Raw genomic sequence first — 27,625 nt, 5'->3', positions numbered from 1 at the left:
TCCTTCACACATTGTTCATCACCCACATACATTAAGTAACGTGCCACGTGCATTGTGTCCGACTTGAGTAGCATTACATCCAGTCAATCAATTATGTTGTGTACACATTAACAGGTTTAAATGGCAATGAGAACAGGTGTTTCCACTTGGCAGAAATTTTCGGCAGGTCAGTTCTGTTATAGGCGCATGCTGAGCACAGCTGGAAAACACCTCCTCTGGCTGTGTTTGCACAACGGTATTCGGAGAAGCTTAAATGGAAAATTCTGCACCCCAAAGGGTACAGTCATGGAGCATGTTCTGCTCATAACCTAAACATAATCACACGAGCACTGCGTGCTTTGCCAACAATTACAATAGGAAGTTCAAGCTTTATTTTAAGGGTGCTTGAAATTGTCTGACCGCTGACATATGTGACATATGTGACATAGGCTATGCGGTGCTTGATGAGCGTTTTTCTACCGTTGGGACAAACCGTTCTCATTGCGTAACCGTTCCATTCCATGCTGATGATCTGGCCCAGCCGGTGTAGGCTACGGATATGGTTTCATTTTGCACTGTGTGACTGATAAGCTATTTGGAATGTAATATGCCAGTCGTTAGGTACCAGTGCTGGTAGATTACTTGCAAATTGTAGTCGGATTCCAAATTACATAAAAAGAAATGTATTTAGTAACGTTATCAATTACATTACACATTTTAGGTAATATAATCAGACTACTTTTAAATTACTTTTGACCTAACTTGTTCATCACATTGATTTGAATAGGATAATCTTATACCACATTGATGTAAAAATATAAAGAGAAAGAAAATAGTGACGTCGCAACTCAGGATTGGTCACCTCTATAGAATGGTGCAGGTATGACATCACTTTGTAGGCCAAAACGTGGAAGTGCATTTTAGCACTTCTGGTTCCTTCGTCCCAGAGTCAATAGGTTTTTTGAATGGGGTTTTGGTTAAATGGCTGAAAAAGGTCTGTGGTAAACACAAGCTCGAGTCACTTTCACATTTTATTCCACAACATAAAATACATCAGTATTACCCCACAAATTGTTTGAAGCTGTTATATGTCTTGAAAAGGCGGTTGCTAACAAGTGGCTATAGGCACTATACATGGCGGTCGGGGAGATCAAACGGCATCACGCCAAAAAAGGTCAACTACGCTTTTACAACCTTACTATGCTATTAATTGTGCTCTTATAAACTAGTCTAACTCAGACTCTCTGGGAAAATGTTTTATAAAAACTGAAATAGTTGTCGGAACTTAATGATTGTGATGCCGAAGTCGAGCGACTGTGGTGTAGGCATTGTTCGTTTATAGCCTACCTTTAGCTTTTTACTTCTGGTGACTGCATTTAGGTTTCAAATTTCATAAAAGTTGTGTTCATCTGTGAAAATTATCTTGATGAGGTTTTTATTAAGGGAACCAGTGCGATGCTAACTGACGGTTATTGGCCTACAAAGTGACGTCAAACCAGCACCACGACATAAGCACAAAATAATACAATTAAAAGAAATATCTGATCATCCTCCATAACACGGTCACTTCGTATCAGCTGTAAACTCTTGCGTTACTTACCAAGGAAAAGACTGACGCATTTGTATTAGTACTTTCCAAAAAGCTCCGTTATCAGCCACAGTGGAAAATGAAGCCATATCCGTAGCAGGTGGGCCTGATCGGCACGGAATGGTTAAGCAAAGTGAACAGTTTGGCCCGACGGTGAAAAAGCGTCTAGATTTTATTCGACGCCATCATTTTTAATGCGAATGAAAGCAAGGCTGTGACTGAGTGATAGACATAGGCCTACCTACATCATTGGATTGTTCTGCTGACGAAACACTGCAAAAATACCTTACCAATAAATTTGTGGATAAATCTAGGATGAGCTGCTTTTTACAGCGGATGTCAGTGGGGGAAAAAAGGCAAGTCTTTACCCTGATATAAATTACATAATTTGCTTGAGATGCAGTGAGAATGTTCCTACTGTAACGTACCAGCATTATCCACTGAATTCACGGTGTCATTTAACAGATATTTCCTGTCTCTTATCATATCATTCACAACTATCTCTTTGGTGTCTTACCTTTTACATTAGCAACTAATAATTCAACATTTCTGAGAGGGGTGTCACCAGAAACGTATGGTTTGGCATTCCTAAAAGCATGCACAGGCGGATCACACACACATGGCTCCTCTGAAGATAAGCAAACTTCTAGTAAACTTCAAGAATATTTCTAGTCTATTTATTGCTTCTTTTTAAAATAAAAAATAAAAGAGGATACCATTAGTATCAAGTTCACCAAAAAAAAGGAAAATCGTGATATTTACTCATAGGCCCTATAAGGGTTTTCAAACCTGTATGACTTAATTTACTAGAAGAAACTTGGATGACCGCTCTGTTCTTTTTTTCTTTTCCATGAAGTTCATGAATGAATTTGAAGTTAAGTATCAAAAAGGATGCTAAATAAATGCAACCATACAAGTATAATAAATGCAATGTTTGATTTATGAACCAATCACTCAATTTTGAGTTGGATCTTTTGAGGACTGATCCAGTTCGCAAAACCGGTCTGATTTGTTCTCAGGTTTAACTCACTGACACAGGAGACTTGAATATATAACAAGAATTTGACATTTTAACTACTTTCTTGACACTTTTTAATCTTTTACATTCACTGTAATAGCAAAGAGCAACTAGCAATTCTTTGTGTTCCACAGAAGAAAGTCAGTCATACCGGTTTGGAATGCCATGAGATTTACAAGCTGAAGTTGCCAAGTCACGGTTCGCTATCATTTCCGTGGCAGAGGCTGTCCCTTAGGCAAGTAAATAGATTCTGGATGGCAGCATATTTTAGAACCTACTCAAGTTGCATAAATACAAATCAACTTAAGTTATACAAAATAAATATGCAAAATACAGCTCAACTCAGTATTAATAATACTTCATCCTTTCAAAACACATTTGTTAAAAGAATGCATCATACCAGTAACATCTATAAAATTACAGAAATGAATTCGAAGTAATTTTATTACAAATTCTTTATATAAACATTATATACATAAAACATGTACAGAACAAGGCACAGAAATGTGCAACGTTTTTACGAAGACAGACAGGCTCTCTCCATTCTTCTGACCTTAAATAATACTGTGAATTCACATAAAAGCCTTCTATTGAAATCCACAGACGCATGTAAAAGTGGTCACCAGATAACTTGGGAGAGAATTAATTTATGCCTTGGTACAAGGTGTACATTAGGTTGATAAATAAGCTTGGTTTTACAGTGCTTTTTTTTCCTTCATAAATTAAAAACGTACAAAAATATATATAACAAGCATTGCGTTGTTAAGGAAGAGTCTGAGATCTGCAAAATGGATAATCTGAATGCAATAGAAAACATACAAATAGTACCAAAAGATGAAAACCGAGAATCTCAAACAATCCAAAACTGCCCACTGGTAGAAAAAAAATGCCCTGAGCAAGTCCAGTAACCAGCCATCCCCCATCTGAGCTGGCCACTTGAGCAGCACGAGTTGTGATCTACCCACCGAAACAGATATGGTGCCTTTTCCCAACAAATGTGTATCAAAACAAACAAAAGTGCTCAGGCCCTGTGCCGCCTTGGGTCCTTGGGTAACAGTGCTTCCTCTCAGTAGTGCAATCTGCAAAAATAAATAAAATATTAATATAATGTGAACAATAATAATAATAATAATAATATAATGCACAAATGTCAATAGTAGACATGCATACCGTTTTCTAGGTTTTACTTCCCACCCATCACGACATTTAACAAATGTAATCTCTTGCCCTGGCGAGATCTCAGTCTCCTCAGCACAGAAGGTGAACCTGTGAAAGCAACAATATAACATTAACAAACAGTCAAAAATAAAAAGAAAGCCATTCCGGAAATTCACAACCAAGAAGTACCAAGACTTACTTCTTCTGCGTTTCTCCTGCTTTGACTCGGATCCTCCGAACCTCCAGAACTTTTTTGTCTTGTGTACTCGACCAGGACCAGAATGAATACTTGATGTGTTTCAATACGGACGTCCAGGAATCGGAAGGACCTTCCCAGCGGAGTGAAATTTTTAGCAGGTCACCGATGTCCTCTTCCGTGAAGACAAGAAATGTGTTTGTGAGGTTTAGACCAACTCCCTCAGCACTGTGTGAAGAGAAAAGCCAGGTCAAAAAAAAAGATTTTAACCTTACTGAAGTTGCATTCATATTCAAAAGAACCCATATTAATGAGGTTTACCAGTTAATTGGAGCAAGACATTTTTGCAATATAATCTTAATCATGAGGTGCTTACATGTCGACACTGAGGTTATTGGTATCATTATGGGATCCGTGTAGTTTGACATAGAAAGTGGGATCGGACTCATCTGCATTCTTCCTGTCGAACACATGCATCTTCATCTGGTAGTGGTAACCTTTAGAGAAAATAAACAGTTTAACATCGCAACAAGCAAATAGAACATTTCAGTGACTCATCATTACAACATGTGACTTCTAAACAAAAGGACACTAGAATCACTTACCGCCAAAAGGCGTGTCCGCCCGAGTCTTCAGGTACATCTTGCTGTTTCTCCTCTTACGCATTTTCTTGGCGTTGTAACCAATGCTGTTGCAGCGGTTCTTCCTGCAGCTGAGACAAATGCCCTTCTTGAAGCGATCAGGGCCGGTGCATTGAAAGGCGTAGCTCACGTGGTCCTTGCTCATGAGGGAGTCCACAAAAAGATGCACTGCCCGCTCGTGCTCACACTTCATTACTTCCACAAAGTCTGTGTGGTGACAAGACAGATGTGGTCAAATGACGGTTGGCAACCTCGAAAAGAGAGTTGGGAATTTCCAAAACAGCAACAAAACTGAAGTACTCACTTCCCGCAGCAGCAGTGGACAGCACATCTCCTAAAGAACAGCCTGGCTGTACATCCCCACCATTGGGATATATATCTATGTCCCCAATAGGCTCCTGGATCCCAATACTGACTCCCAAAGCTCCTCGTGTGTATGTGTGGAGGACGTCGACAAAGTCTGCATCATCAGGAGAAAGCCTCTTGTGGGACTCGGTCCCCTCGAACATGGGGCCAGCTGGGTCTAAACCTATTCAAAAAGGGCAGATATTTAGATATGTAGGCCTCATTGTGTGCAAAAAGACGGAGCAATTCCAAAGCTTTGTTTCAGTCACGATGTCCAACAAAGAAAAACTCACCAGTTATACGTCCAATACTTCCTTTTACAAACGTTCCAGCATATCCAGCAACATGAGCCCCAAGACTGTATCCAATCATGTGCACGTCCTCAAGTTGAAGCTTCTCTTCTTCCTATCAAAAATAGACATATATTAAGAATTAATTATTTAATTTATTTACACCGTGTCAGCAACAAGGCTATTTTCATGGCAAAAACAGAACAAACAACATAATTCATACAATTAACAAAACTAAACAAGAAATTTCAGGTGATACATCAGTTAAACATCTCTGAATAAAACCATTGTCTATTTACATGAAAAACTTTGCAGTACAGTAAAATATGTTTAATAGAAATTTATTTTCATCATTATGGGATGATCAGTATTTACAGATTCCTAAGAATAAACAACAATTATAATTTTACTACTACTGCTATGTTAATAAATATGAAATAGAATAATCAAGTCAAGACAAGTCAGCTTTATTTATATAGCGCTTTTAACAATGCAGATTGTTTCAAAGCAGCTTTACAGTGTAAAACAATGCAACAGAATTTTATTCAGCCGTCTAGCCATTCCGGAGCAAACGGTGATGTCATCAGTTCATTTCATTTATCATACAGTGACAGTGCTGGCTTTAGATCAGTAATTTAGTTTATATGGTTAATTTAGTTTAATAATTATATTTATATGGACATTTAGTTGAAAAATGTAGCGTATTAATTTAATAATTGTATTAATTATTTGCTTATTTACATATATTTATTTGTTGTTTCAAACTAAATTTAAAAGCTGAAATTCTGCAAATTATTATCAGCCAATAATAAAAATTAAATAGGCAAAATGTTTATTTGCTTGCTTCGTCTATATCTAAATTCAGAAGGTTGGCTTTTCCGATCCAATATGGAAAAGTTATAAACGTATTTTTAAATCCTGCAAAACCTAATAATAATAATACATACAGTATTGCTCAATATAAAACGTATTTATTTGTTTGCTTCAGCAAACCAACTTGAAAATGTGAAATGTTCTATAAAAGAAAAAGAAAAATACTTTTTTTGTTTATCTGAGGGGAAAAGCTCTAGCTTTTTGTTAGATGCCACAAGGCTGATGAGAGCAGCTTTGAGATGTAAAAAAGTCATTATGTCTTTTGCACATCATTGCTGTACCATGCTCAATGCCAGCTGGGGCATCAGTGCGCGTGTGTGGGGGGTTAATATGCTCAGCTGCTCCGTTACACTGCTTGCATTTTTCCTGTGTAAAGTGTCTAAGGAACACAGCTTTGATGCATGAATATGTATTGTTCCATGAGAATACCCATAATGTGTTGGGCTAATTCCCAACATCTCACAACAAAAAAACAAAACTGATCCATCTGGAAAAGACAAATTGTACTTCACCAGGACATCTGCTGTCCTGAGAAAAGATGAATAACACCAACAAAGAACCAATGCACAAGGCCACAAGCAGAGTTTTCACGGTTGCCAGTTCTCTCAAATGCACACAAAGAGAAACAAACACACCCAGCTGGATGTATAATATAGACATACCTGGAGCCAGTCCAAAACGGTAGCGATGCTCTGCCCAACCCGTCGGGTATGGTTGACGGCATCAGGGTAAAGTTGGTGGGCCAGGTCCAGCCAATTGACCACCATCACATTAGCCTCAGACTCGCGTCGCCGAACAGCAGCCACCAGCTTGTGCATCCAGCTCTCAAACATCCCACTCATCTGCGAAAGATACCACACCCTTTACCAAACCAGCAATCACGTGTGAAATTCCAATATTTTCTTTACACCTGAGAAGTGAATGTATTGCTATACTAAAGAGCGATTCTGGATAACCTCCATCATTGCTTCAAAGATAAATTTGAAACTTTCTGAAGATTAAGGCTATGGGGACTTATGGTCGAATCCAATATTAAAATGACCATCTGGAATGTCTCACCGTCCAGCCATGGATGATCAGAATGGTCTTGACTGTGGCATTGAAGCCACACTCTTCAATGCTTTCCTTTTTCCCAGGTTGGAGGTCACAGCCGTAGTCTTCAAGATCCAAAGACTTTCGCATGTTGTACTTGATTCGGTCATGAAGTAGCGCTGGATCCATAGAGACATGATCTTTGGCATCATCTAGAAAGATCAGTAAAATAATGAATGAGTTTATGTAAAATCTCAAAACAATAATACTGGAAAGACCAAGTACTTAAGGCATTTCAAAGAGCTTAATTGTTTCATAAGGTGTTGAGCTCGAGCTCATTCATGGCAAGTCTTGTGACAACATCTCGTTTTAATGACTAGCTGGAACAATTGAGCTACTGTAGCGAGAGCAGAACTTGTTTTCTATGAAGCAGTTGGACATTGTAAGAATGCCAAATATAGTCTCGATTTGGGAAGTAAGTTTACAAGTTTATAAACAGTCCACGCCGCCGTTTCAAGAGGATGACACCCCGGTTTTTCCTTACTTGGGCTGAAAAGTTGCCGGAATACTGAAACGGCATAAGTTTAACCAATTAGAAATGAGAATTCAAGTCGCACGTGTATATTTGTGGCAATAGCCAACAATACATCGTATGGGGCAAAATGATCAATTTGTCTTTTATGCCAAAAAATCATTAAGGATATTAAGTAATGATCATGTTCCATGAAGATATTTAGTAAATTTCCTATTGTAAAAATATAAAAAATGTATTATTATTAGTAGTAGAGGTAGACTTCATTTGGACAACTTTAAAAGGCGATGATTTTTTTTTTTTTGCACCCTCGGAATCCAGAATTTCAAATAGTTGCATTTCAGCCAAATATTGTCATATCCTAACAAACCAAACATCAATGGAAATCTTATTTATTCAGCTTTCAGATGATGTACAAATCTCAATTTCAAAAAGATTTAGCCTTATGACTGGTTTTGTGGTCCAGGGTCACATACATGTGCATAGGGTGAATTCAGGTTGATTCTGACACTTTTTTTCTGACACTGCTTGTCCCAAGCACCCTGAATTCACCCTAAATGTTAGTTTGTGTATATATCCTATATATTATATCCTATTACATACACACAAACAATGAAGTTAATATTTAAAACTTAATGTTATCTTTACGTTTATAAAATATGGGAATATTATATAAAATCGAGCAAAAACACCGAGTAAAAGACGTTATAGCAATATGTTACGTCACTCTCCGGTATTCCAAACGTTTATTTTTTTCACAAAACGTTAAAGTAATAATTGCTTTGTTTATTTAAATCCACCGCTCATGCAAGAAAGTCGTTTAAAAGTCATGCAGTTGCCAGCACAAAGTCACTGCGGTCGACAACGCGGCAGACAGACAGTTGATAAAACTTGGACTTTTGGGCGTTTGTTTAAAAGGCACATTCAACACAAAGTGGATTGTCCGGATTTTACCTTTGTGGGTCGCCGACACGTCAAAGAAAGCGGATATTTAACTTTCAAGTCATTCATTTTTTTGTTTGTGTTTTTCATTGACAGTTTCATTCATGTAACAGTTAAGTTAGTCATTTTGAGAATGGGAGACTTTAGCTACATCTCAACAGTTTGCATGAAATCGGAGTGACTGTAACGTTAGCCACCGTCCGTGAATAGAATGATTGTAAACAGAAAGGTTAAAAAATATAAATCAAGGAGGAATTTACATACTAAAGTAATCACTTAGTATTTAAAATCAGTTAATAGCAATTACTTAAAAGTAAAGTTACCTTTTAATGGCGCGTGCTCGCCGGGTGCAGCGGCTATGGCACTGAATGAATGGCACAGGATAAAACAAAAGCAAATTGCAATTCTTATAGGTGTTTCTACCATGATAATGTTCAGAGCTGTAAAATACTTTCGTTATTCTATTGTCAAGCTTTAGTAACTGAGGAAGTTTTACGAATTAATCCTTCACAAGAGGTGCCAGGAAAGTGTATGAACCTGTATCAGGTTGCTCATTAGAGTTTTAAATAGTTTTTTTTCAGTCATCTGACCATCGGCAGATCTCTACGACAAAATTCTTTCCTTCTAATTGGTCAAGCCCCTGTATCTACGTTCGAGGGCGTGGCATATGCGTTTGAATGAGTTGTAGACTGGCATTGAATTCTCACGCTACTGTTAACCCTATGCTCCCCGGGCTCGTGCACAATGATGACGTACGGAGCATACCCAAGGTTAACAAGCCATCATCAGCCCTGCACATGACTGTGCTTGTTTACAAATATTGCCTATACAAACATGGGATGCTTATGTGTTAAAGTCTTTTGGGGTCATTGTTGTTGAGTTTTTAATGTAGGGGAGTATAATATGTTGCGCATAAATGGTTGTTTTGCCTGGCAGTTGCTGTTATTTCAAAAACGTTGTTCAAGCTAAAATTACAATATCATTTTTATAAACAGATTTGTATGGAAGTGGAGTTTTATTGAGTTTTTACCCCCCAAAATGATATGTAAATATAAAAAATTATGTGAATCCCCCTTTTGAGAATAATGTTTATTATATGAGAAGATTTCACTCCACTTTCACTCAAAAAACTCTTCCACATTAACTACACTGGTAATTATTTATCTTTTCAAATAAACAGTATTCCCTTAATGAGACTATGAGGTCAATGAGGTCAATTCAAGGAACTGCCTCTTTTTTTCTTAGGCAGTAATGTTGGAAATGTTCACTAGGTTTAGGCCCATGTTGTCAACATTTCAATGCTATTCAAAAACAAACCTTCTCTGATAAATATTCAGTAGTCCCATGAGATATTTCTTGACATTTCCAAAAATACATTCACAAGTTGTTTAGGCTAAAAGACTAATTTCTTCATCAGAGGACAACAAATGTCTTATGTGATGAAAAATAAAAGGGCAACTGTTGGCCAGAAATGACAAGATTACAAACTTTGTCTGATGATTTTGGCAAACATAAAATTAGAACAGACTACTGGATGTTGGTGAAATCCAAGTGGGTCATATAGAAAAAGCTTGGCCCCTTCTCTCCATTTATAGTGCTTTCTCTTTTAGAAAGCCCCCCGATGAAGCCTGTGCATAGAAGACAAGGGCTGCATACTAAAGAGCTATAGAGCTTAACAAAAACACATTATTCATCAGCCACATTCTGTCTGTGGCGTAGAAGTTGGGTGTTTGGACATTAAAACATTGACCTAGTAACTTAGTGTTTCATCAAATGAACAGGACATTAATTCTAAGATAAAAAAAAAAAAAAAGACTAACAAATGTAGCATTTCCTGCAACAGTAATGCAGTGGGCTTTATTGTACCTCATGCAAGCTTACAGAATGCGACAGCTACGAATCTGTGCATCAGGGTCATATAGTTAACTAAAACTGAAAACCATAACATTTATTTTTGTATTACTTGAAATAAAATAAACGTTAACTGAATTAAAATACTAAAAAATGTACATTTATTTTAGCGTTGCCAATGTAACGGACATAGACCAGTAAGAGCTATGAAGGTAAATCACACTCCCCCTGGCCTCAAGAGGCACCCTAGTGACTGACACTATGTTGCGGTCTTTAGCATCCTTGTTAGCGGGCCTGCCAGCACCTCCCACGCCAGAGACCCCAGTTCGACTCCAGTTGGGACTGGGTCGAGTCGGACCTGTTACATTTGGTGCCATGACCCGGATGGGAGTGAGGTTTAGAGGGGTGAGTGTAACGAATGTAGGCCAGTAAGAGCTGTGTGTGTAAACCTCACTCCCCTGGACTCAAGAAGCACGATCAGACTGCGGTCCTTAGCGCCCATGTTAGCGCGCCCACCTCCCACACCAGAGACCCCGGTTCGAATCCCGCTGGGAGCGGGTTGAGTAGGACCGGTTACATTTGGTGCCGTGATCCGGATGGAGTGGTGTATAGGGGTGAGTGTAATAGGCATAGGACAGTAAGTAAACCTCAATCCCCTGGACTCAAGAAGCACGCTCAACTCCGGTCTTTATAGCGTCCTTTCGAATCTGGCCGGTTCGAATCCCACTGGGAGCAGGTCGAGGAGGACCGGATAAACCAAAGTAACATTTCTCATTTTAATTTAGTTAAAATTAATGTAGCTACTAAAATAACTAAAATTGCAATCTGCCATGTTATGTAAGAATATATTTGGGTTAAAGTTATAGGTCAAACACATTTAAAAAACTGGATCGTTCCATTTCCCCCCTTGTGTATTTAACACTGACTGACTCATTTTAGACTAGAGCAACAAGCAGTTTAAAAGTTACTAAGCCTGTTCCAAGCAAGGTGTGTTACACTTTGGTAAATGGTCTAGAAGGTGCTCTCTGAAGGCCTATTGAGTTTCAACACATAATACAATCCAGATTTGCATTTCCTGAAGGAAAAACTAGTGCATACAAGACAGCAAAAGAAAAGAGTTAAAGTTTAGGTAAAACGATAGATTTCCCACAGTAAATATGGGTGGTTTCCAAATTATTAGAATCTTTAAAACCCATATATATCTTTAAATATATATAATTATAAATTAAGTTTATATTAAGTATAAATAAATAAGCTAAATAATCTAATTTAGGACTAATTTAACTACAAAACAAAGCTTCACTTTAAAACTTGACTTGACTTTATCACTTTGGGTTAGAATATATTCAGAAAATATTCTAATATATTCAGAATATAATATAATCTTTAAAAAATTATATATTTTAAGAATATTTTATGTTCACGACTTTTATCAGATCTTTATATCATATGCCTGATGGCATTCTGACGGCTCTGTCTGTGTAAACCTCATTGCAAAGAACTGTGCTGGCTTTTATATTCGATTTTCCCGGTGTATTTATAGACGTGTATTCATTAAATTATTATTTTGATGTTATAGTTTTATATCACATAGTGAAACACGCATAAATTGTGTTTTGCAGACGTGTTACGTGTTTAACACAGAACCGGAAATCGTTTTGTTGTTAACGTGACGCGCGAGCTGTGAGGAGCAGGTGATCAGTTACTATGGCAGCTTCCACTGCATTAACAGTAAATTATATTAGAATACAGACATTAACATCATATTTTCAGCATTGTCGGCTATCAAAAATGGATTAACCTGAAAACAGTCAACCGGAGAAGCCCTTTTTGTCAGTCACTGAAAAGGTTAGAACTGTATCCCCCCCCCCTTGGTTCAGATAAGTTAAAGGTTGCATGCGTTTATAAGCAAAGCACGCGTGTTATCTTACCGAGCCGCACATAATCATGTTTTTTGAGCCTGTATCCATATAAACAGGACATACAGGGCATATAGCCATTGTTTCAGAAGGTCGATTCATTCATCAAATTTTTGCGTTTGAATATTCCGCCACCATGTGGGTGTCATAGACACTGTCAATGGGATAGTCAAGCAGGTTTTTAAATATATTGTAGGTGCATTGTAATTATGTCTAGCGCGGTATATTGTTACATACATTATATGTTATGTTTGTCGCATAGATATGTTGCCACTGTGGTCTCAGGGACAGAACTTGCTCGGCAGATCCATAAAGAAATCCAGAGTGATATAGCAAAACTAGTGGCCCAAGGCAACAGGAGACCTCATCTGAGTGTTGTCCTGGTTGGAGATGATCATGCCAGCCACACTTATGTGAGAAACAAAACCCGAACGGCTTCGCAGCTTGGTGAGCAAAACACAAAGTCAATATAAACTTCAGCATTTTAAAGCGGTGGTTCTCAACTAGGGGCAACTATGGGCCCCCCATAAGTCTTAAAGTCACCATGAAATATATATTTTTTTAACGTAATATTGCAGTATTTATTATAAATGATTCATCCATGCACATAATTATTTTTAAAAATTCATTTAAAATAACGTCCCCTCCCTCTTGGAGCCACATTTCACATTTGGAGATGTGAAAATAGAATTTTACATGAACTCGCTGTGATTTTACAATTACAATATGACGCATAATTTCACTAATGTCTTTTTCAAATGGTACTTGTTTAAAAGGCATGTCAAGCAGTACAATCTTCAGGCCATCATCAGTATCTCAGGAAGAGATATTGGAATTGATCGACAAATTCAACAGAGACAAACGCATCAGTGGGTTGCTGGTCCAACTCCCTCTTCCAGGTATTATGTGAAACTGCTAATGGTAAATAGTTTTTCTGTAATTATTTGATGCTTTTTGGCTGATTGTTAATTATTTCGAATATGAATAGAATCTGTACTGTATTCATTGAAACAAACAAAAGCTAATGGTAAAAGTGCTGTAGTTATTTCATTTGGTGTAATAAAACACAGCATGCTGAATTTATTTATTGTGATTAATGTTCTAAACGTATCTCTTGTCAGAGCACATCAACGAGAGAGCCATATGCAATGCTGTCGCCCCAGAAAAAGATGTGGATGGATTCCACATAGTAAACATTGGAAAACTCTGCTTGGACCAGAGGTGCATGGTGCCAGCCACAGCAGCGGCAGTGTGGGAAATCATCAGGAGAACGGGTCAGCTTTCAGAGAATTGAGATTCAAATTGTCTTCAAGATGTAAATACAGTCAGTTTCTCAGCGCTCTCATATTGCATCTCCAGCAGAGATGTCATCGGGTTGTATATGATTACATTAGTTAGCAGCAGGTGTAACAACAGTATCTGATGTCAGTTTTTATTACTTAAACGTTTGAAAACATTGTTTTGCAATTGTATCTGTATTTTTGATGTTTTTTTCCATGCCGTGGGCATTTGTGAATGCGAGTTATTAATGTTTACTCAAATTCTATGTCCCTTTTTTTGTTCAGGCATTGAAACAGTTGGAAGAAATGTGCTTGTTGTTGGACGCTCCAAGAATGTAGGAATGCCTATTGCAATGCTTCTGCATTCGGATAGAAACCATGAACGGCCGGGAGGTGAGATATCATTTCCATACTTGTATTTTGTTGTTGCCTGCAGATAAACAGGTTTTTTATTCTTATTTTCCTATGAGTATAAATACATGTGCAGTGGATACACACTTAAGTTGTACTTATTTTGAGTTTTGCGTGCCAAGTAGCATCCTGCAATATTATTCCTTAAAATCTAAATTCAAGCTTTTTATGGAATATTCCTTTTTTTTTATTATTGTGCGCCCTTATTATCTTTAAAGCTACACTGTGTGATATTTTCCCCCATCTAGTGGTGAAAAGGTATATGACCATCCAGTGAATTTTAGTTTCTGTTCCTCTCAATTCCGATTTCGTTTTAACTCCTACGGTGGCCGATTTAGTCCAAGATTAACATGGCTTCCAGTTCGACCTCGTCCACATTCGACACGGTGCCATCGAGTGTTAAAACGCGAAAGGCGAAGCTTGAATTTACGGGTATGTCCCTCCTTGGCTAATGTACTTTCAAGATGGAGGAGCAACATGGCGACCCGCATTCGAACCCCTTACCCGTATGTATTTTCAATGGCATATTATAAACTTACGAGAATACTTTATTACTTGAAAGAAGTAAATATACATTAATGAGCACATATATTTTTGAAAAAACTAAGTGTTTTTAGCTAAGAATAAACAAAAAAGTTACACAGTGTAGCTTTAATCAAAATAATCCCCTACCTCTTGCAATGACATCTCTTCTCTGATGACACGTTTACCGGTGCAAGGGCGAGACAACCTGTCACTCACATGAGATCACAGCTATAGCAAACTACAATAATCCAAGGATCCAATCAATTCCAGATGGACAAAAGCAAGTCCTGCCCCACAGTTTTTCCTGTTCGAGAAGCCATTTCACAATAGAAAAGAAAAAACTATACCAACTTTCATTTCATGCAAATTTTTACAGTTAACCCAATACACAATAATTTTTCTTCTTACAAGGTTCATGAACTTTTAAGTTGAAGAAATTACACCTATAATTACATTTCCCAAATATAAGGAAACTGTGCCGGCTTCAGAGGAGTTTTTATTTTCAAAGCTAGATTTTATGATGACTGTATCATTGTTATTTATCAACCATGTTTGGTTCAAAAGTACAAGTAGTTCTGCAAACTGATCATTCTGTGAAAAGCAAAATGGTCTGTTTTTATTTAGCTGTTTTTCCTTGTGACATGATTTCAAAAGGCACATTTTCAGAACTTTGATCAATAAACCAACAACCCAGTCACATTGCTTGTTAAAGGGGAGTGAGATCTTTGCGAATTACAAATTCACAGAATGAACCTTGGAAGTAGCCGCTGGTGATGCAAGCAGTCACATCATTACTATCAAAAAAATAAATGTTGACATTTTAACAGTAACCTATAATAACCTTCTCATGAAAACTACTGATAACCATCTTTAATACTTAACCGTCTACTTATATAATATATATATATATATATATATATATATATAAAATATATATTGTAACACTTTCAATTTGTTGACATTAGTATCTATTGACAGTTGTATCTGTTAATAGTTAATGCACCGTGAACTAACATGAACAAACATTGAAGAATTGTATTTTCATTAACTAACATTAAAGGTTATTAAATGCTGTAAAAATATATTTATCAGAAAGTTGATATTAACTAATGAGACCTTATTGTAAAAAGGTTTTACCAAATATATAATAGGTTGTAGTATATTTCTATGTTTCAAAACCCATTTATACTTCATGTGAAAAATAGAAAATGTCTATTATTTTGCATTGTACTAAACAATGATTAAAAGTAATTAATTTTTTTTTTTTTTTAATATTATACATATTTATACTTAAATAGTTTCGAGTAGTTTTTACATTGAAAAAGTTGGATATTGCATCATCACTTGCACTGGCATATCTCCAAAAACATGGTCAGTTCAGGTTTAAACTCAAGTGACGTTTAAAGTATTGGCATTATTAAATAATGCTTCTAGGAATAAAGGAAAAGGAGAGACCGGATGTTTTTTTTTTCTTTCTGGAACTTTATAATTGCTAGACGAGAATAATTTAGATATCAAAGATTAAGATTAGGTATGTGCAAGATGATTTCAATGGGTGAAATGCAAGACATAAATTGTGAAATCAATCATTTTGATAGTAGGTTTGTGCTCTAACATGTAAGAAATTCCTTGCACAATGAAAAAAGCAGCCCTGAATAAAATCCGCTTCCATTTTTTTATGACTCATAACCTTACAGTAATAAAAATGAACTTGATATTACCTGAAGAATCTGACAGTGATGATCATTGCATTAAAAGTGAACATTCCTATCATACAGTATAAGCTTATTTGCATAGAGTAGTAGTCAATTCCACAGAATGAAAGCCGTAATTAGCCAAATTCAAAAGCTTTTGGTTTATGTAGGGATGAAGTGACACTTTCTGGGAATTTCTGCTTAGGAATTTCACAATCTTGCTGGTGGACAGAAACCACCCACCATTTACATTTTTTAAGAGAACGTGGCATGAAAAAAATGTGAAGTGGTATGAATTTCCTGGTGCCTGCACATAATTAAATGTGAATGAAGTGTTTAGAACATTGATTTTAGATATACTGGAAAAATACTGAGATAAAGTGAATAGTCTGATACTGGTCACGCCATGACCCGCTTCATGTTAAATAAAACAGCATTTATTAGGAATATTTTTAAGTGTCCCTCTTATGCTTTTTCGAATATTCCCTTTCATGCAGTGTGTAATATAGCTGTTTGTGAATGTAAAAGGTCTGCAAAGTTTTAAAGATCAAAGTGCGTGACAAATAAAGTTATTGTCTCCCAAAAAGAAGAATCGTCTCTCAACTGCCGAAACGAGTCATCAGCAATCCCAGTCTCTCTTCCTGTTACATACCTACATAGCAATGTAACAAATTGCATAATGACAGCCTATAGACTTGGTCGGCATTACTGGGAACGCCCAGTAAACAAGGGGGAAAACAAGCTATTCGAATGAACGTGCGTAGACCTTGTTAGGCGCTTGATCTTTACTCTTTGTAATGATTACGATGGATTTTTGCTTGGTGAAATGCCGAAAAGTTGCTCTAATAAGTTAAAAAACCCTGATCTGAAGTTTTATACTGCCGAATAAACAGACGGAGCCATTCGTCAATTCCAAAAGCCGGTGCAATACGTCCATTACAATTAAACATTTGCACTACATGATGCTGGTATTATTGAAAAGATGAACGAATAAGAGATTAATGGCAATGGCAAAAGTTTGTTTAACAAAAACGCCAATATAGTCATACTTGTTGTAACAATATGTATATAAACTCTTGTCACGGGACTCGAACTGCATCAAAAAGCAGTCAACTTATCGTTAAGTTTTTCAAAATGAGCTATTAAATAGCGAAAGAATGTGTGAGTTTATTGATGTACAAAACATTAAAAAGTCTTCTTTATTTAACTATGGGATGGGCACAATCACAAGCTTACAAACTGATATAGCCACATTACATGTATCCTCCTGGGACCCAGGAATAGACTTTTGTCCACTGTAGTGGACATTATATTTTAGTGAATTTCTCTGACATCATACATGCCACATGTCACAGTCTGGATGTCCTGTAAAGAGCACATTCGGGGCTTTGCAGAGATACCAAATGTTTGGAGGTTTCATCAGGACAACAACTTCTTCTTGGTCTTTAAAAACGGTTGGCATTAAGGTTTAGCACTCTTATGGAAATATGATAATATTTTTTAATTATAATTTAAATCAGATTAATTTTCAAATTTGTTGTTATAAATCAACATCTCAGGAAAATGTAATGGGGTTTCTAATCAAATATGACTTTTTGTTACAAAACAGGGCATTTATTTCACTGTAGTGGACGCCAGGAGTTAAGTCATGTTTATCAGGCATTTTGGAGACATAACAAGTGAATAGGGAAAGAAATTACATATCGATATTCCTATGAAATATTAGATATTATAATGAAAATGTTGCCAATTATTAATCCCATTATTACACTTCTTTTTTCATTACATTTTGCACCAAGAACACATTAATATGCAAATTAGATGCAATGTAAAGATACATATGGACATTTTAACCACATATTTAATAAAGTAAAATGGTATATCAATGCATTTCATTATAAATTTCATAACATAGTTCAGAATCATCTTTAAACAAAGTTTGTTTAAAACAAACCATGAAACCTAAAAATTGATTGGTGAATGAAAAATAAATCCCATTGTTTTTTCATTTCATGTCATTTTATTTTTTAAACAACTGAGTCCTGGTGTCAACTACAGAGGACATATCATAACATTTAAATAACGTATATTTTTTCAAAAACTTTTTTTTCCCCCATTTGTTTCTTATGCTCTAAACAATGTAATGATATGAAAAAATACTAAATTCAAAAAAATATATATATTTTCTGGGTCCCTGGAGGGTATGACAGTTGAATGACATGTTCTCGTCAAAATGCATGCTACTCCCCCAAATATTACACAACATAATAACCTACTTCATAAATCACCCAGTCTATTGAAGAATACGGTTGCTATAAAAAAGCAAATATGGTTCGAAAGTACAAGTAGTTCTGCAAACTGATCATCCTGTGAAAAGCAAAATGGTCTGTTTTTATTTAGCTGTTTTTCCTTGTGACATGATTTCAAAAGGCACATTTTCAGAACTTTGATCAATAAACCAACAACCCAGTCACATTGCTTGTTGAAGGGGAGTGAGATCTTTGCGAATTACAAATTCACAGAATGAACCCTGGATGTAGCCGCTGGTGATGCAAGCAGTCACATCATTACTATCAAAAATGTTGCTATTGTCAGTAATTTTAATAATATTGTGACACTGACATGTCAGCTCCAAATTTGCTGTACTAACATGAAAAAAACGAATAAAGAAACAGATAAAGCTACATGCATGCAAGACAACAGAAAACTAACAGATTTTTAAATGTTTGTTAAACGTGGTACTGTGGTAAATTAACCTTTGACATTAGTCTCTGCACATTTCATGTTTTTATTCTAGCCCAAACAAACTTATACATAAACAAACACCCTTTGCAATGAATGCACACAGCAAATTCAGAAAAATATCCATTTCATTTCATAAAATGATCACAATACAAATTTTATGATCATTTTAAAACGTTAAATGTATGTGATACATACTTTAAATCCATTAAATTCAGGAACACTTAATAAACGTCTTCCATCAGAAGACTGGGTGATTTATGAAGTAGGCATGTCATGCCTATTTGGGGGAGCAGCATGCATTTTGACGAGAAAATTACACCTCTGGCAATTCCGTTGGATTGTTTGTCCAGTCACAGATACTGTACGGACAATCCGACCCAACACGGCTCAGTGAGAAGTGATTCTGCATAGGCTATACTGGGTTAACACCGTGCTTTTCCAGTGAGGGGGAATGGATTGTTTTCCCCCACGCACGACACTGACCAAGTCTATTGTCTTCGTTGGCTGCCCGCGAACAATGTCTACTTTGACCCGCCCTCAAACACTGTAGTTGTAGCTTTGGTTTGTGTTGTTGACATGTTGAGAAGACTCAGCAGTGCGTATCTACTACTTTTGCATGCACTTCAAAAGGATGAGGACAGAATCGCGCTGGAATGGATACGTAAAAAAACGAAATTCATATATGGTAATGGGTGTTTCATTTCTGACATGCACTTTAAGACCAGTCACAACTGGGCCATCTTGACCAATCAGAGCAGAGTAGGCTCGCGGAAAGGAGCGTTTTAGAGAGGACTGAATCTTCGAACGAACCGTTTTCAGACAGAAATAAGAGAAATGAGGTGATGTGCAATTTATATTATGAGAAAAGTAAAGTTTTTTTTTTATTTGAGTCTTGATGCATGTAAATCTATTGTAAGAGACCTTCAAAACAAAATTAGGAACCTTTAAAGGAACACTCCACCGTTTTTAGAAATAGGGCTTATTCAACATCTTTCCTACATTTAGATATGTGGGCAAATGCATTTTTGTCTCAGTGCATGCATTGTTTTAGTTTGGCAGGGTCGCCGCTAGCTTAGCTTAGAATAATGAATGGAATTCTATGTTGCCAGCTAGCATGTCCCGAGTAAAAGTGATCCAAAAAAACCCCCCCACCTAATTACTTCTTGTGGCCTGTGTATTCACAACGAGTACAAATAGCGATGCAGATTAAGACTAGGCGATTTCCTAGGTAGATATTGACTTGGTACTATATTAGGGTGAAGCACAGGCGAAGCACTGTGTCACGCAACACATGAATCTCTGCGCCCAAGTAGCAGTGCTTCGCCTGTGCTTCCCCATAATATAGTCTCAAGTCAATATCTGCCTAGGAAATCGCCTAGTCTTAATCTGCATCGCTATTTGTACGCTATTTGAATACGCAAGCCACAAGAAGTAATTAGGTGGGTTTTTTTTTTTTTGGATCACTTTAACTCGGGACATGCTAGCTAGTGGAGTGTTCATTTAAAATATTAATAGCATAATAGGGGCACTTTAATGTGGAAAAAAATGGACCCTAAAAACTCCTCTTTGATCACCAATATGAGATATTTAAACGTTTTTTTTTCCTGCCTTAAAGTAGCTTGAATGTAACTCTTCACCCTTGCTTTATTTAGTATGCGGATCCATGAATATCCAAATGATTCCCACCTCCACTCACTCACTCCAGCTCAGAGATCCACTCAGTCAACTTTTACTCAGGTTACTGTAGTAAATGCTGCACAATAGTATCACTCTTTACAACGTCAGACACATAACAGTAATTAATATGATTAGCCTTTTGCTTGACTATGTTATCAAACAGCTAATAATGTGTTGCTAATGTTACACAAACCATGTTCCCCTTCGCCATCTCATCCTTTGAAACATTTTTAACACCATAGAACGTCAGTGGAGAAAGGCATAATTCACCCACTATGTTGCTAAAAGTACCCGATTTTTCATATCGACAGAAAAATATACCGGGATAACCGGGCTTCTCTTGAGACTCCCCTGCTGAAATAATCCTGATGTGTATTATATCTCCCAGGTGATGCCACAGTTATCATGGCTCATAGATTCACTCCTCTACCACAACTGAAGGAACTTGCCAGTCTGGCTGACATCGTGATTGCGGCTGCAGGTCAGGATTTCTGTAATATTATTACACGGCTGTCTAGAATACTTGATACTTATTGGCCAATAGCTGCATTCTGCGGTCAAATATTTGTGTGTAATGACTGCCAAACTGTTTAATTTATTCGTTTATTATTACGTCCATGTATTTATCATTTATTTGGTAAGTAGCCGTGCAATAAGTGGGATAATGTACAGTAAGCCGATCATTATCTCAAAATAAACGCCTTCAGGATAAGATAAGAACTGTACTTTGCTGGCGTTCATTTTGTAATAATGACTAGCTGACTATATTATCCCTTACTTAGTCTTTGGTTATGCAACATATTAAGTCAGATGTGCACTTATTTTAACAGAAATACAAAACTAATGAGGTTGGAATGAGTTTGAACATGATCTGTATTTTACTCCAAAATGTAGACTGTATACGTATTAATAAGACAATATTGTGTTCTTTAGAGAATGTGTCTTTCTGAACAGCCTATCTAAATTTGTAACAGGTGTGCCTCACTTAATAACGGCAGATATGGTAAAAGAGGGAGCTGCAGTTATTGATGTCGGCATCAACCGCATGCAGGACCCTGTCACTGGTAAACTTCGACTTGTTGGAGATGTGGATTTTGAAGGTATATGACACATGACGGCTTTAGATTTTGGTTCACTATTTTTATTATAAGCTCTCAAATTTCTTTTAAGCATTTTTCTAAGATTTACGTAATTTAATTAACCGTAAAATTCCATCAAATTTAATTGAATAATCCTTACGTATTGTACTTTAATTGAATAATTGTTTAAAGCTGCAGTTTTTTGAGCAAGTACATAACCAGCCAGTGTTCAAAACATTCTCCTTACTTTAGCCTGATTCACAACGGTAAGCTTGTAATAATGTGTTCTAATTTGAGTGGTACTGGTAGCTTTCCGTGGGAAATACGAGCTTCCGCCATTCGTCTTTGCGTCATTACGTCACATCTGTATACATAAAGGAGTCCGAGCTAGTAGGCTATATCACGTACGTGGATGCTGCAGGTGGCGGAGCGTTTGTGGCCTCTTCTTACAGCAGCTGGAATGTAATTAAACTTGTCATTTTGATGGCAGCTTGTAATCCAGAAAGTTCAAAACGATGCACAACCCACGTAAAGAAGATAACTCCACAAATAACTGCAATTTCAGGGTTCAAAAAGAGATGGCGACAAAGAGGTAAAACTTAGGGACTGCAGCTTTAAGGATTGTTCAGTTATTCAATTGAAATAAGTAAGGATTAATCAATTCAATTTGAGGAATTTCACTATTAATTAAATTTTTTTAAAAAGTCTTAAGATTTTTTTAGAGTGTACTATTATAGCATTAATATTTGAGGTATTTTGTGCTTTTGCCATTTTAATTTAATATTTATTCTTATTTCAGTTTGTCATTTTAGCACTTCAATTTATTTATTTCCTTATTTTAGTTACAGTGGATATAAAATATCTACACACCCCTGTTAAAACAGCTGTTTTGTGATGTAATTTTTTTTATATAAATCATCGGAACTTTAAAGGGCTCGTTTCGGATTTTGTCACATTATTTATTATTTATGACCTCATAGTGCGACGAAAGAACGCCTCTTTCACTTTATTGAAAATGATGAACTATGAATAGCCTATAAGAACGACAGGGTGACAAATAATGGTGCAATCATTCTTAATTCCGTTTACACCAAACACAGCAAGTTATCATTTGTCAACTATAGCTGTGTTAACTCCAAGTATTTAAAATTGATTTGCCACAACCAAGACTTGACCGCACATGACATGCAGGAAAAAAATAGTAGGCTAAATCATGTGCATGGTTTACTAATTTGTGCCCTTGATTTGCTAAATCGTGCTCACAATTTATAAATCGATTTTTAAAAAATTTGTGATTTGTGTGGACGATTTAGCAAATGAGGGAACAAAATAGTACATTGTGCACATGATTTATAAATCGAGGGAACAAATTTGCAAAAAATTGATTGAAAAAATTGATAGAAAAAAAAAAAATTCTTGCATGTCATCTCTGTAATAAAGCATATGTACTACCCATAATATGTACTACAGATAAATGTTTCACATTGTTGGCAAATCAACTATGTAACAAGATATTTTTCAACATCGTAAGTTTTCAAAACAATTCTATACATGTAATGGCGGGGATGTTGAAAATCATTTTAATATTCCTAACTATTACCCAATCATAGCAGCAGGCATTTACTTCCAAGTCTTCAATGTGGCACGCCCATCAAAACAGATCATTTGAAAGACAGGGTCAAAAACAGATTAGAAGAGAGCTTATTCTAAATTATGATGTAGAAAATCTTGATAACATTATAAGTGGACCTCAGAGAACATTATAAAATAAAAAATCAGTTCATGACCCCTTTAATGTAAAAATGACAATCTATGCCAGGGGTCTCCAAAACTCAGTCCTGGAGGGCCGCTGTCCTGTAGAGTTTAGCTCCAACCCCAATTAAACACACCTGAACCAGCTAATAAGTGTCTTACTAGGGCCTTGTAAGACACTGGCTGAATCCGAAATCGCCCCCTGAACCCTTAATCACTATTCCCTACGTTATCCACTAATATAGTTCACTTGAAGGAGTGAATGAAAAGGAGTGTGTGAAGTCGGACAGCCTTTGAGTGTACATCGGCTGTACACTCATTATTTCGGTGCAATGTGGGATTGGAATAGCGTCCCCTATGGTTTCGGACACCAGTACAAATGGCTGTCCCCTAAAATAATGCCCTATTTGAGGGTTTAGTGGGCGATTTCAGATTCAGCCACTGATGAGCTGGTTCAGGTGTGTTCATTTGGGGTTGGAGCTAAACTCTGCAGGACAGTGGCCCTCAGGACCGAGTTTGGAGACCCCTGATCTATGCAATGCCACTGAAAACTAAAGTGACCTATTTCAGAGTAAAAAAAAAAAAACATCAAATAACCTAACTGCATAACTGTGCACACCCTTTTATAATATGCGGCTGTGTTCAGAATGAACAAATCATCAAGCTGATGTGAAATAGTACACGTCTTCACCTGAAGTTAAGGAAATGGGTGATTTGAAATTGAGAACTGAGTCATTGAAATTCAGCTGATTTATTGAAAAGATCTGATTTAAAAGGATTTGTTCATAAATTGGACTTATGGTGGATGTCAAGATTCAGACTTTTCCTCACACAAAGCTGTCATATGACTTCAAAAGGAGGAGAAAGTCAAATGGGTTTGGAATGACAGGATTTCGATTCTTTTTGAGTGATTTATTCCGTTAAAATTAAGAATAATCCTGCATGAACGTCAGTCAATGTATCTAATATCATTTCTCAATCCCTCTAAGCTCTGCTTTTAGCTCATTGTGTGTTCGTTGGCTACAGTATCCGCTTAGCAACACGATTTATACTCTTTCTCTTAGAAGTATAAAAGAAATACTTGGCTCAGACAGAGTTCTCAGAGTGTTATTTAAGACATGGTTTGTTTTTTGTCTCTTTAATCAGCTGTGAAGGAGAAGGCTGGATTCATCACTCCTGTGCCTGGAGGAGTCGGCCCAATGACCATAGCCATGGTGATGAAAAACACAGTCACTGCTGCCAAAAATGCTCCAACATACTGAACACAAAACCTGCCATTATAGGTGGACAAGATGCAAACACTTCACAGTCTGGATATTTTAATTGGCACTATTTATCGGTATCTTGATTATAAACGCAAGCCCCTGCAAGCTTCCCCTACAACTTCCTTCCCTGCCCATCAGCAAGCTGTAACAGGCTCTTCTAGCTGGCTCGGCAGCCATGCATGTCTATGACAGTGACTACACCCTAATTCTTTCTTACCTCTGGAAAGATTAGAGAGATGCCTCCTCGCTGTTGCCTTTGCGACAGTGTTATTATTTTGACGAGAAAAAATGGGTTTATTGTGCTAGTGTAATATTACCTCCCTCACAATGCATCAGTGGAGACGGAAGTCTTTTACTGACAGGAGAGTTTCGGTAGCACTTGATTGGCTGCTCCACAGGTGGCCTCATGGCAGGTTAATAGATGGTTCTCATATATCCGACAGATGAGTCTGTTAACACTGAGGGAGACGCGAGGGATTAAAGGACATTAACACATTTCTCAGGAAATTATTACAAAAATTTTGTTTGAATTCAGAACAAAAAAAAAGCAAAAAATAACACAAGGATGCTGCTGTATTTAATATGTATTTATTTATTCATCTACCTATTCAAGGTATTATGTATACATATGGTTTATTATGCAGAAATGGGTGTTTTTGTATATATAGTTATAATTTTTATCGCCATAAAATATTTGATATTATTTATTTATTTATTTTATTAGTGTGATTTATGGCATGTTCTTGTCATCCAACAGTTTCTATATAATTTTTTGGGGTCCTTTACATCCAAACTGCCAATAAAAAACATTGAATTAAATATATCTGATGCTTCCATATAACATTTTATAAGGTGGACAACATACACCGATCAGGCATAGCGTTATGACCGGTGAAGTGAATAACACTGATTATCTCTTCATGACGTTAGTGGATGGGATATATTAGGCAGCAAGTGAACATTTTGTCCTCAAAGTTTATGTGTTAGAAGCTGGAAAAGTGGGCAAGCGTAAGGATTTGAGCGAGTTTGACAAGGGCTAAATTGTGATGGCTAGACGACTGGTTCAGAGCATCTCCAAAACTGCAGCTCTTGTGGGGTGTCCTCGGTCTGCAGTGGTCAGTATCTATCAAAAGTGGTGCAAGGAAGGAACAGTGGTGAACCGGTGACAGGGTCATGGGCGGCAAAGGCTTGATGCACGTGGGTCCCGTGTGGTCCGATCAAACAGACAAGCTACTGTAGCTCAAATTGCTCAAGAAGTTAAAGGGGTGATGAATTGAGAAATCAACTTTCCTTTGATATATAAAAGTTCATTGTGATATAAGAATATCCTGTAAGTTTTGGAGCTGAAAACTTCCTTGTTAGTCAAAGAAAAGCTTTTTTAGACACCAGGCCCAGAAAATGCTCAATCTCGCTCACCGACTCCTGAAGCTAAACGGATCGTGCTACCGAGCAATAAACATGCCAGTTCCAGCACATGTGCATAAGACATTGTGCGTTTGTTCGCTTCATTTCCGTGCAGAATCGATTGTAAACAAGACACAGGTCAAGACTGGATTTGCAGACTTTGAGTTTAAAACACAATGCTGTGCCTTCTATATTGGATCCGACAGGAACGGTGCAACACACTTATGTGAGTAAAACATGTTTTTTATATGTGATAGTATTGCATTGTTACAGATTATTTGATGTCTATTGATTACATACCTTAGCACGCTGTCACAGGCTCCTTTATTTGAGGTGTTATTGGTTCATTCGTGATCAGACTCGGGCTTGTAACGTTATGGGCCAGGACTCGCAAAGCCCAACGTCCTGGGGCTATGTGTTTTTCAGACTGGCTATTAGGGCTGAACGATATATTGTTATCGTATCTATATCTAGATATGAACTTTCAAGATATTACTATCGAAAAAAGCAACGATATAGACGATATAGATTTCCCCTCTCCGCGCTCGCCCTGCATACAACTCTGGCAGTCAAAACAAACATCAGTTTTATGAGTGCCCTTGAATGCACCGCTAAAGCCAGCGCACACACTACCAGGGACGTGGGAACTATATTGTGAGAGGGGGGGCGGCGTTTCCATGGTGACGCGTCATTGCTTGTCACGTGACACACCGCAACAGCGCTGAATGAATGATGATCTGCTTTTATGTCATTTTTTCCTTTTTTATTCAGAATATTCACAAATGTGTTAGCTATGGCATGAAATATCTGATATTCCGATTGTCAAATACATGCAAGTGGAAGTATATTTTTGTTTAAACACCTTTATAACAATCGCGTTAGTTGAGCTGTATGCGCGATGGGCGCCGCTGTGTTAGTTTGTGCCGCAGACGCAGTTCAGAGAATCGGATCTGTTGGATTTAGAAACCTCCATGTTTACAACACATGAATTCATCCACTTATCCCGAAATACTTAAAAGTAAGTGGCTGGTGAACTGGGAATAGAATAGAGTAAAAATTGAAGTTACTTACACAATGTGTATTTTACAAACTCTAAATGTATTGTTTTTTTAGTACTTATGTGAATTTATATGTTTGAAACCTAAAATAAACAGTATGTGGTTGAAAACACTGAAAAGTTGTGATATATGACCGCTCTGAGCGCACCTGTCTCTGGCTAAATTCAACATTTGAATTTAGCAGTTGATCATGTGATGCACTTGATCATACGCTCCAGGGACCAGCCTAGACTGATTACACCTGTGTGATCGTACGTGCGAAAGGCTTAAAAACAATACATTTTATGACACAAATTTTTGAAATGTAGGCTTAAATCAAACACATTTTAATTCAGATTCTGGTTTTCACCGAACACGTAGTCATATCGTAT

General features: G+C 37.0%; 2 protein-coding genes across 3 annotated transcripts; one reads left to right on the top strand and one right to left on the bottom strand.

Moving 5' to 3' along the window:
* Positions 1–2,643: 2,643 nt before the first annotated feature.
* On the bottom strand, positions 2,644–14,826 carry lipg (lipase, endothelial). 2 transcript variants are annotated; one of them, XM_079826840.1, is made up of 10 exons: positions 14,728–14,826; positions 7,148–7,332; positions 6,751–6,930; positions 5,219–5,330; positions 4,885–5,109; positions 4,545–4,787; positions 4,316–4,436; positions 3,943–4,167; positions 3,756–3,851; positions 2,644–3,664 (listed from the first exon to the last, which is right to left on the bottom strand). In XM_079826840.1, the coding sequence occupies exons 2-10, from the start codon at positions 7,307–7,309 to the stop codon at positions 3,652–3,654; spliced, it is 1,377 nt and encodes a 458-aa protein (XP_079682966.1). In that variant the 5' UTR covers positions 7,310–7,332; positions 14,728–14,826; the 3' UTR covers positions 2,644–3,651. The 2 variants fall into 2 exon arrangements, with proteins under 2 accessions (XP_079682966.1, XP_079682965.1); XM_079826839.1 differs by lacking the exon at positions 14,728–14,826 and adding an exon at positions 8,918–9,235.
* mthfd2l (methylenetetrahydrofolate dehydrogenase (NADP+ dependent) 2 like) lies at positions 12,153–25,608 on the top strand (the record flags this gene model as incomplete). Its single annotated transcript, XM_079826842.1, is given in 9 exon segments — positions 12,153–12,235; positions 12,237–12,293; positions 12,627–12,811; positions 13,141–13,263; positions 13,486–13,638; positions 13,930–14,037; positions 21,085–21,177; positions 21,671–21,796; positions 24,674–25,608. Coding segments are annotated over 9 exon segments (1,044 nt in total). The 3' UTR covers positions 24,790–25,608.
* Between the last annotated feature and the right edge of the window lie 2,017 nt (positions 25,609–27,625).

This window comes from Gobio gobio (assembly GCF_949357685.1).
Source record: "Gobio gobio genome assembly, chromosome: 10".
NCBI classification, from domain to species: Eukaryota; Metazoa; Chordata; class Actinopteri; order Cypriniformes; family Gobionidae; genus Gobio; species Gobio gobio.
The sequence above is the reverse complement of the archived record's forward strand: the minus strand, read 5'-3'. Positions and strand labels throughout refer to the sequence as shown.

What these genes read in the sequence shown, in the direction of transcription:
- lipg (XM_079826839.1), bottom strand. Translation starts at nt 9,020, where the DNA reads ATGGTAGAAACACCTATAAGAATTGCAATTTGCTTTTGTTTTATCCTG. An exon ending in AAGTATTGGACGTATAACTG is followed by an intron (nt 5,110 to 5,218) that starts GTGAGTTTTTCT and finishes CTTTTTGAATAG; the next exon opens with GTTTAGACCCAGCTGGCCCC. An exon ending in GCAGGAGAAACGCAGAAGAA is followed by an intron (nt 3,852 to 3,942) that starts GTAAGTCTTGGT and finishes TTGCTTTCACAG; the next exon opens with GTTCACCTTCTGTGCTGAGG.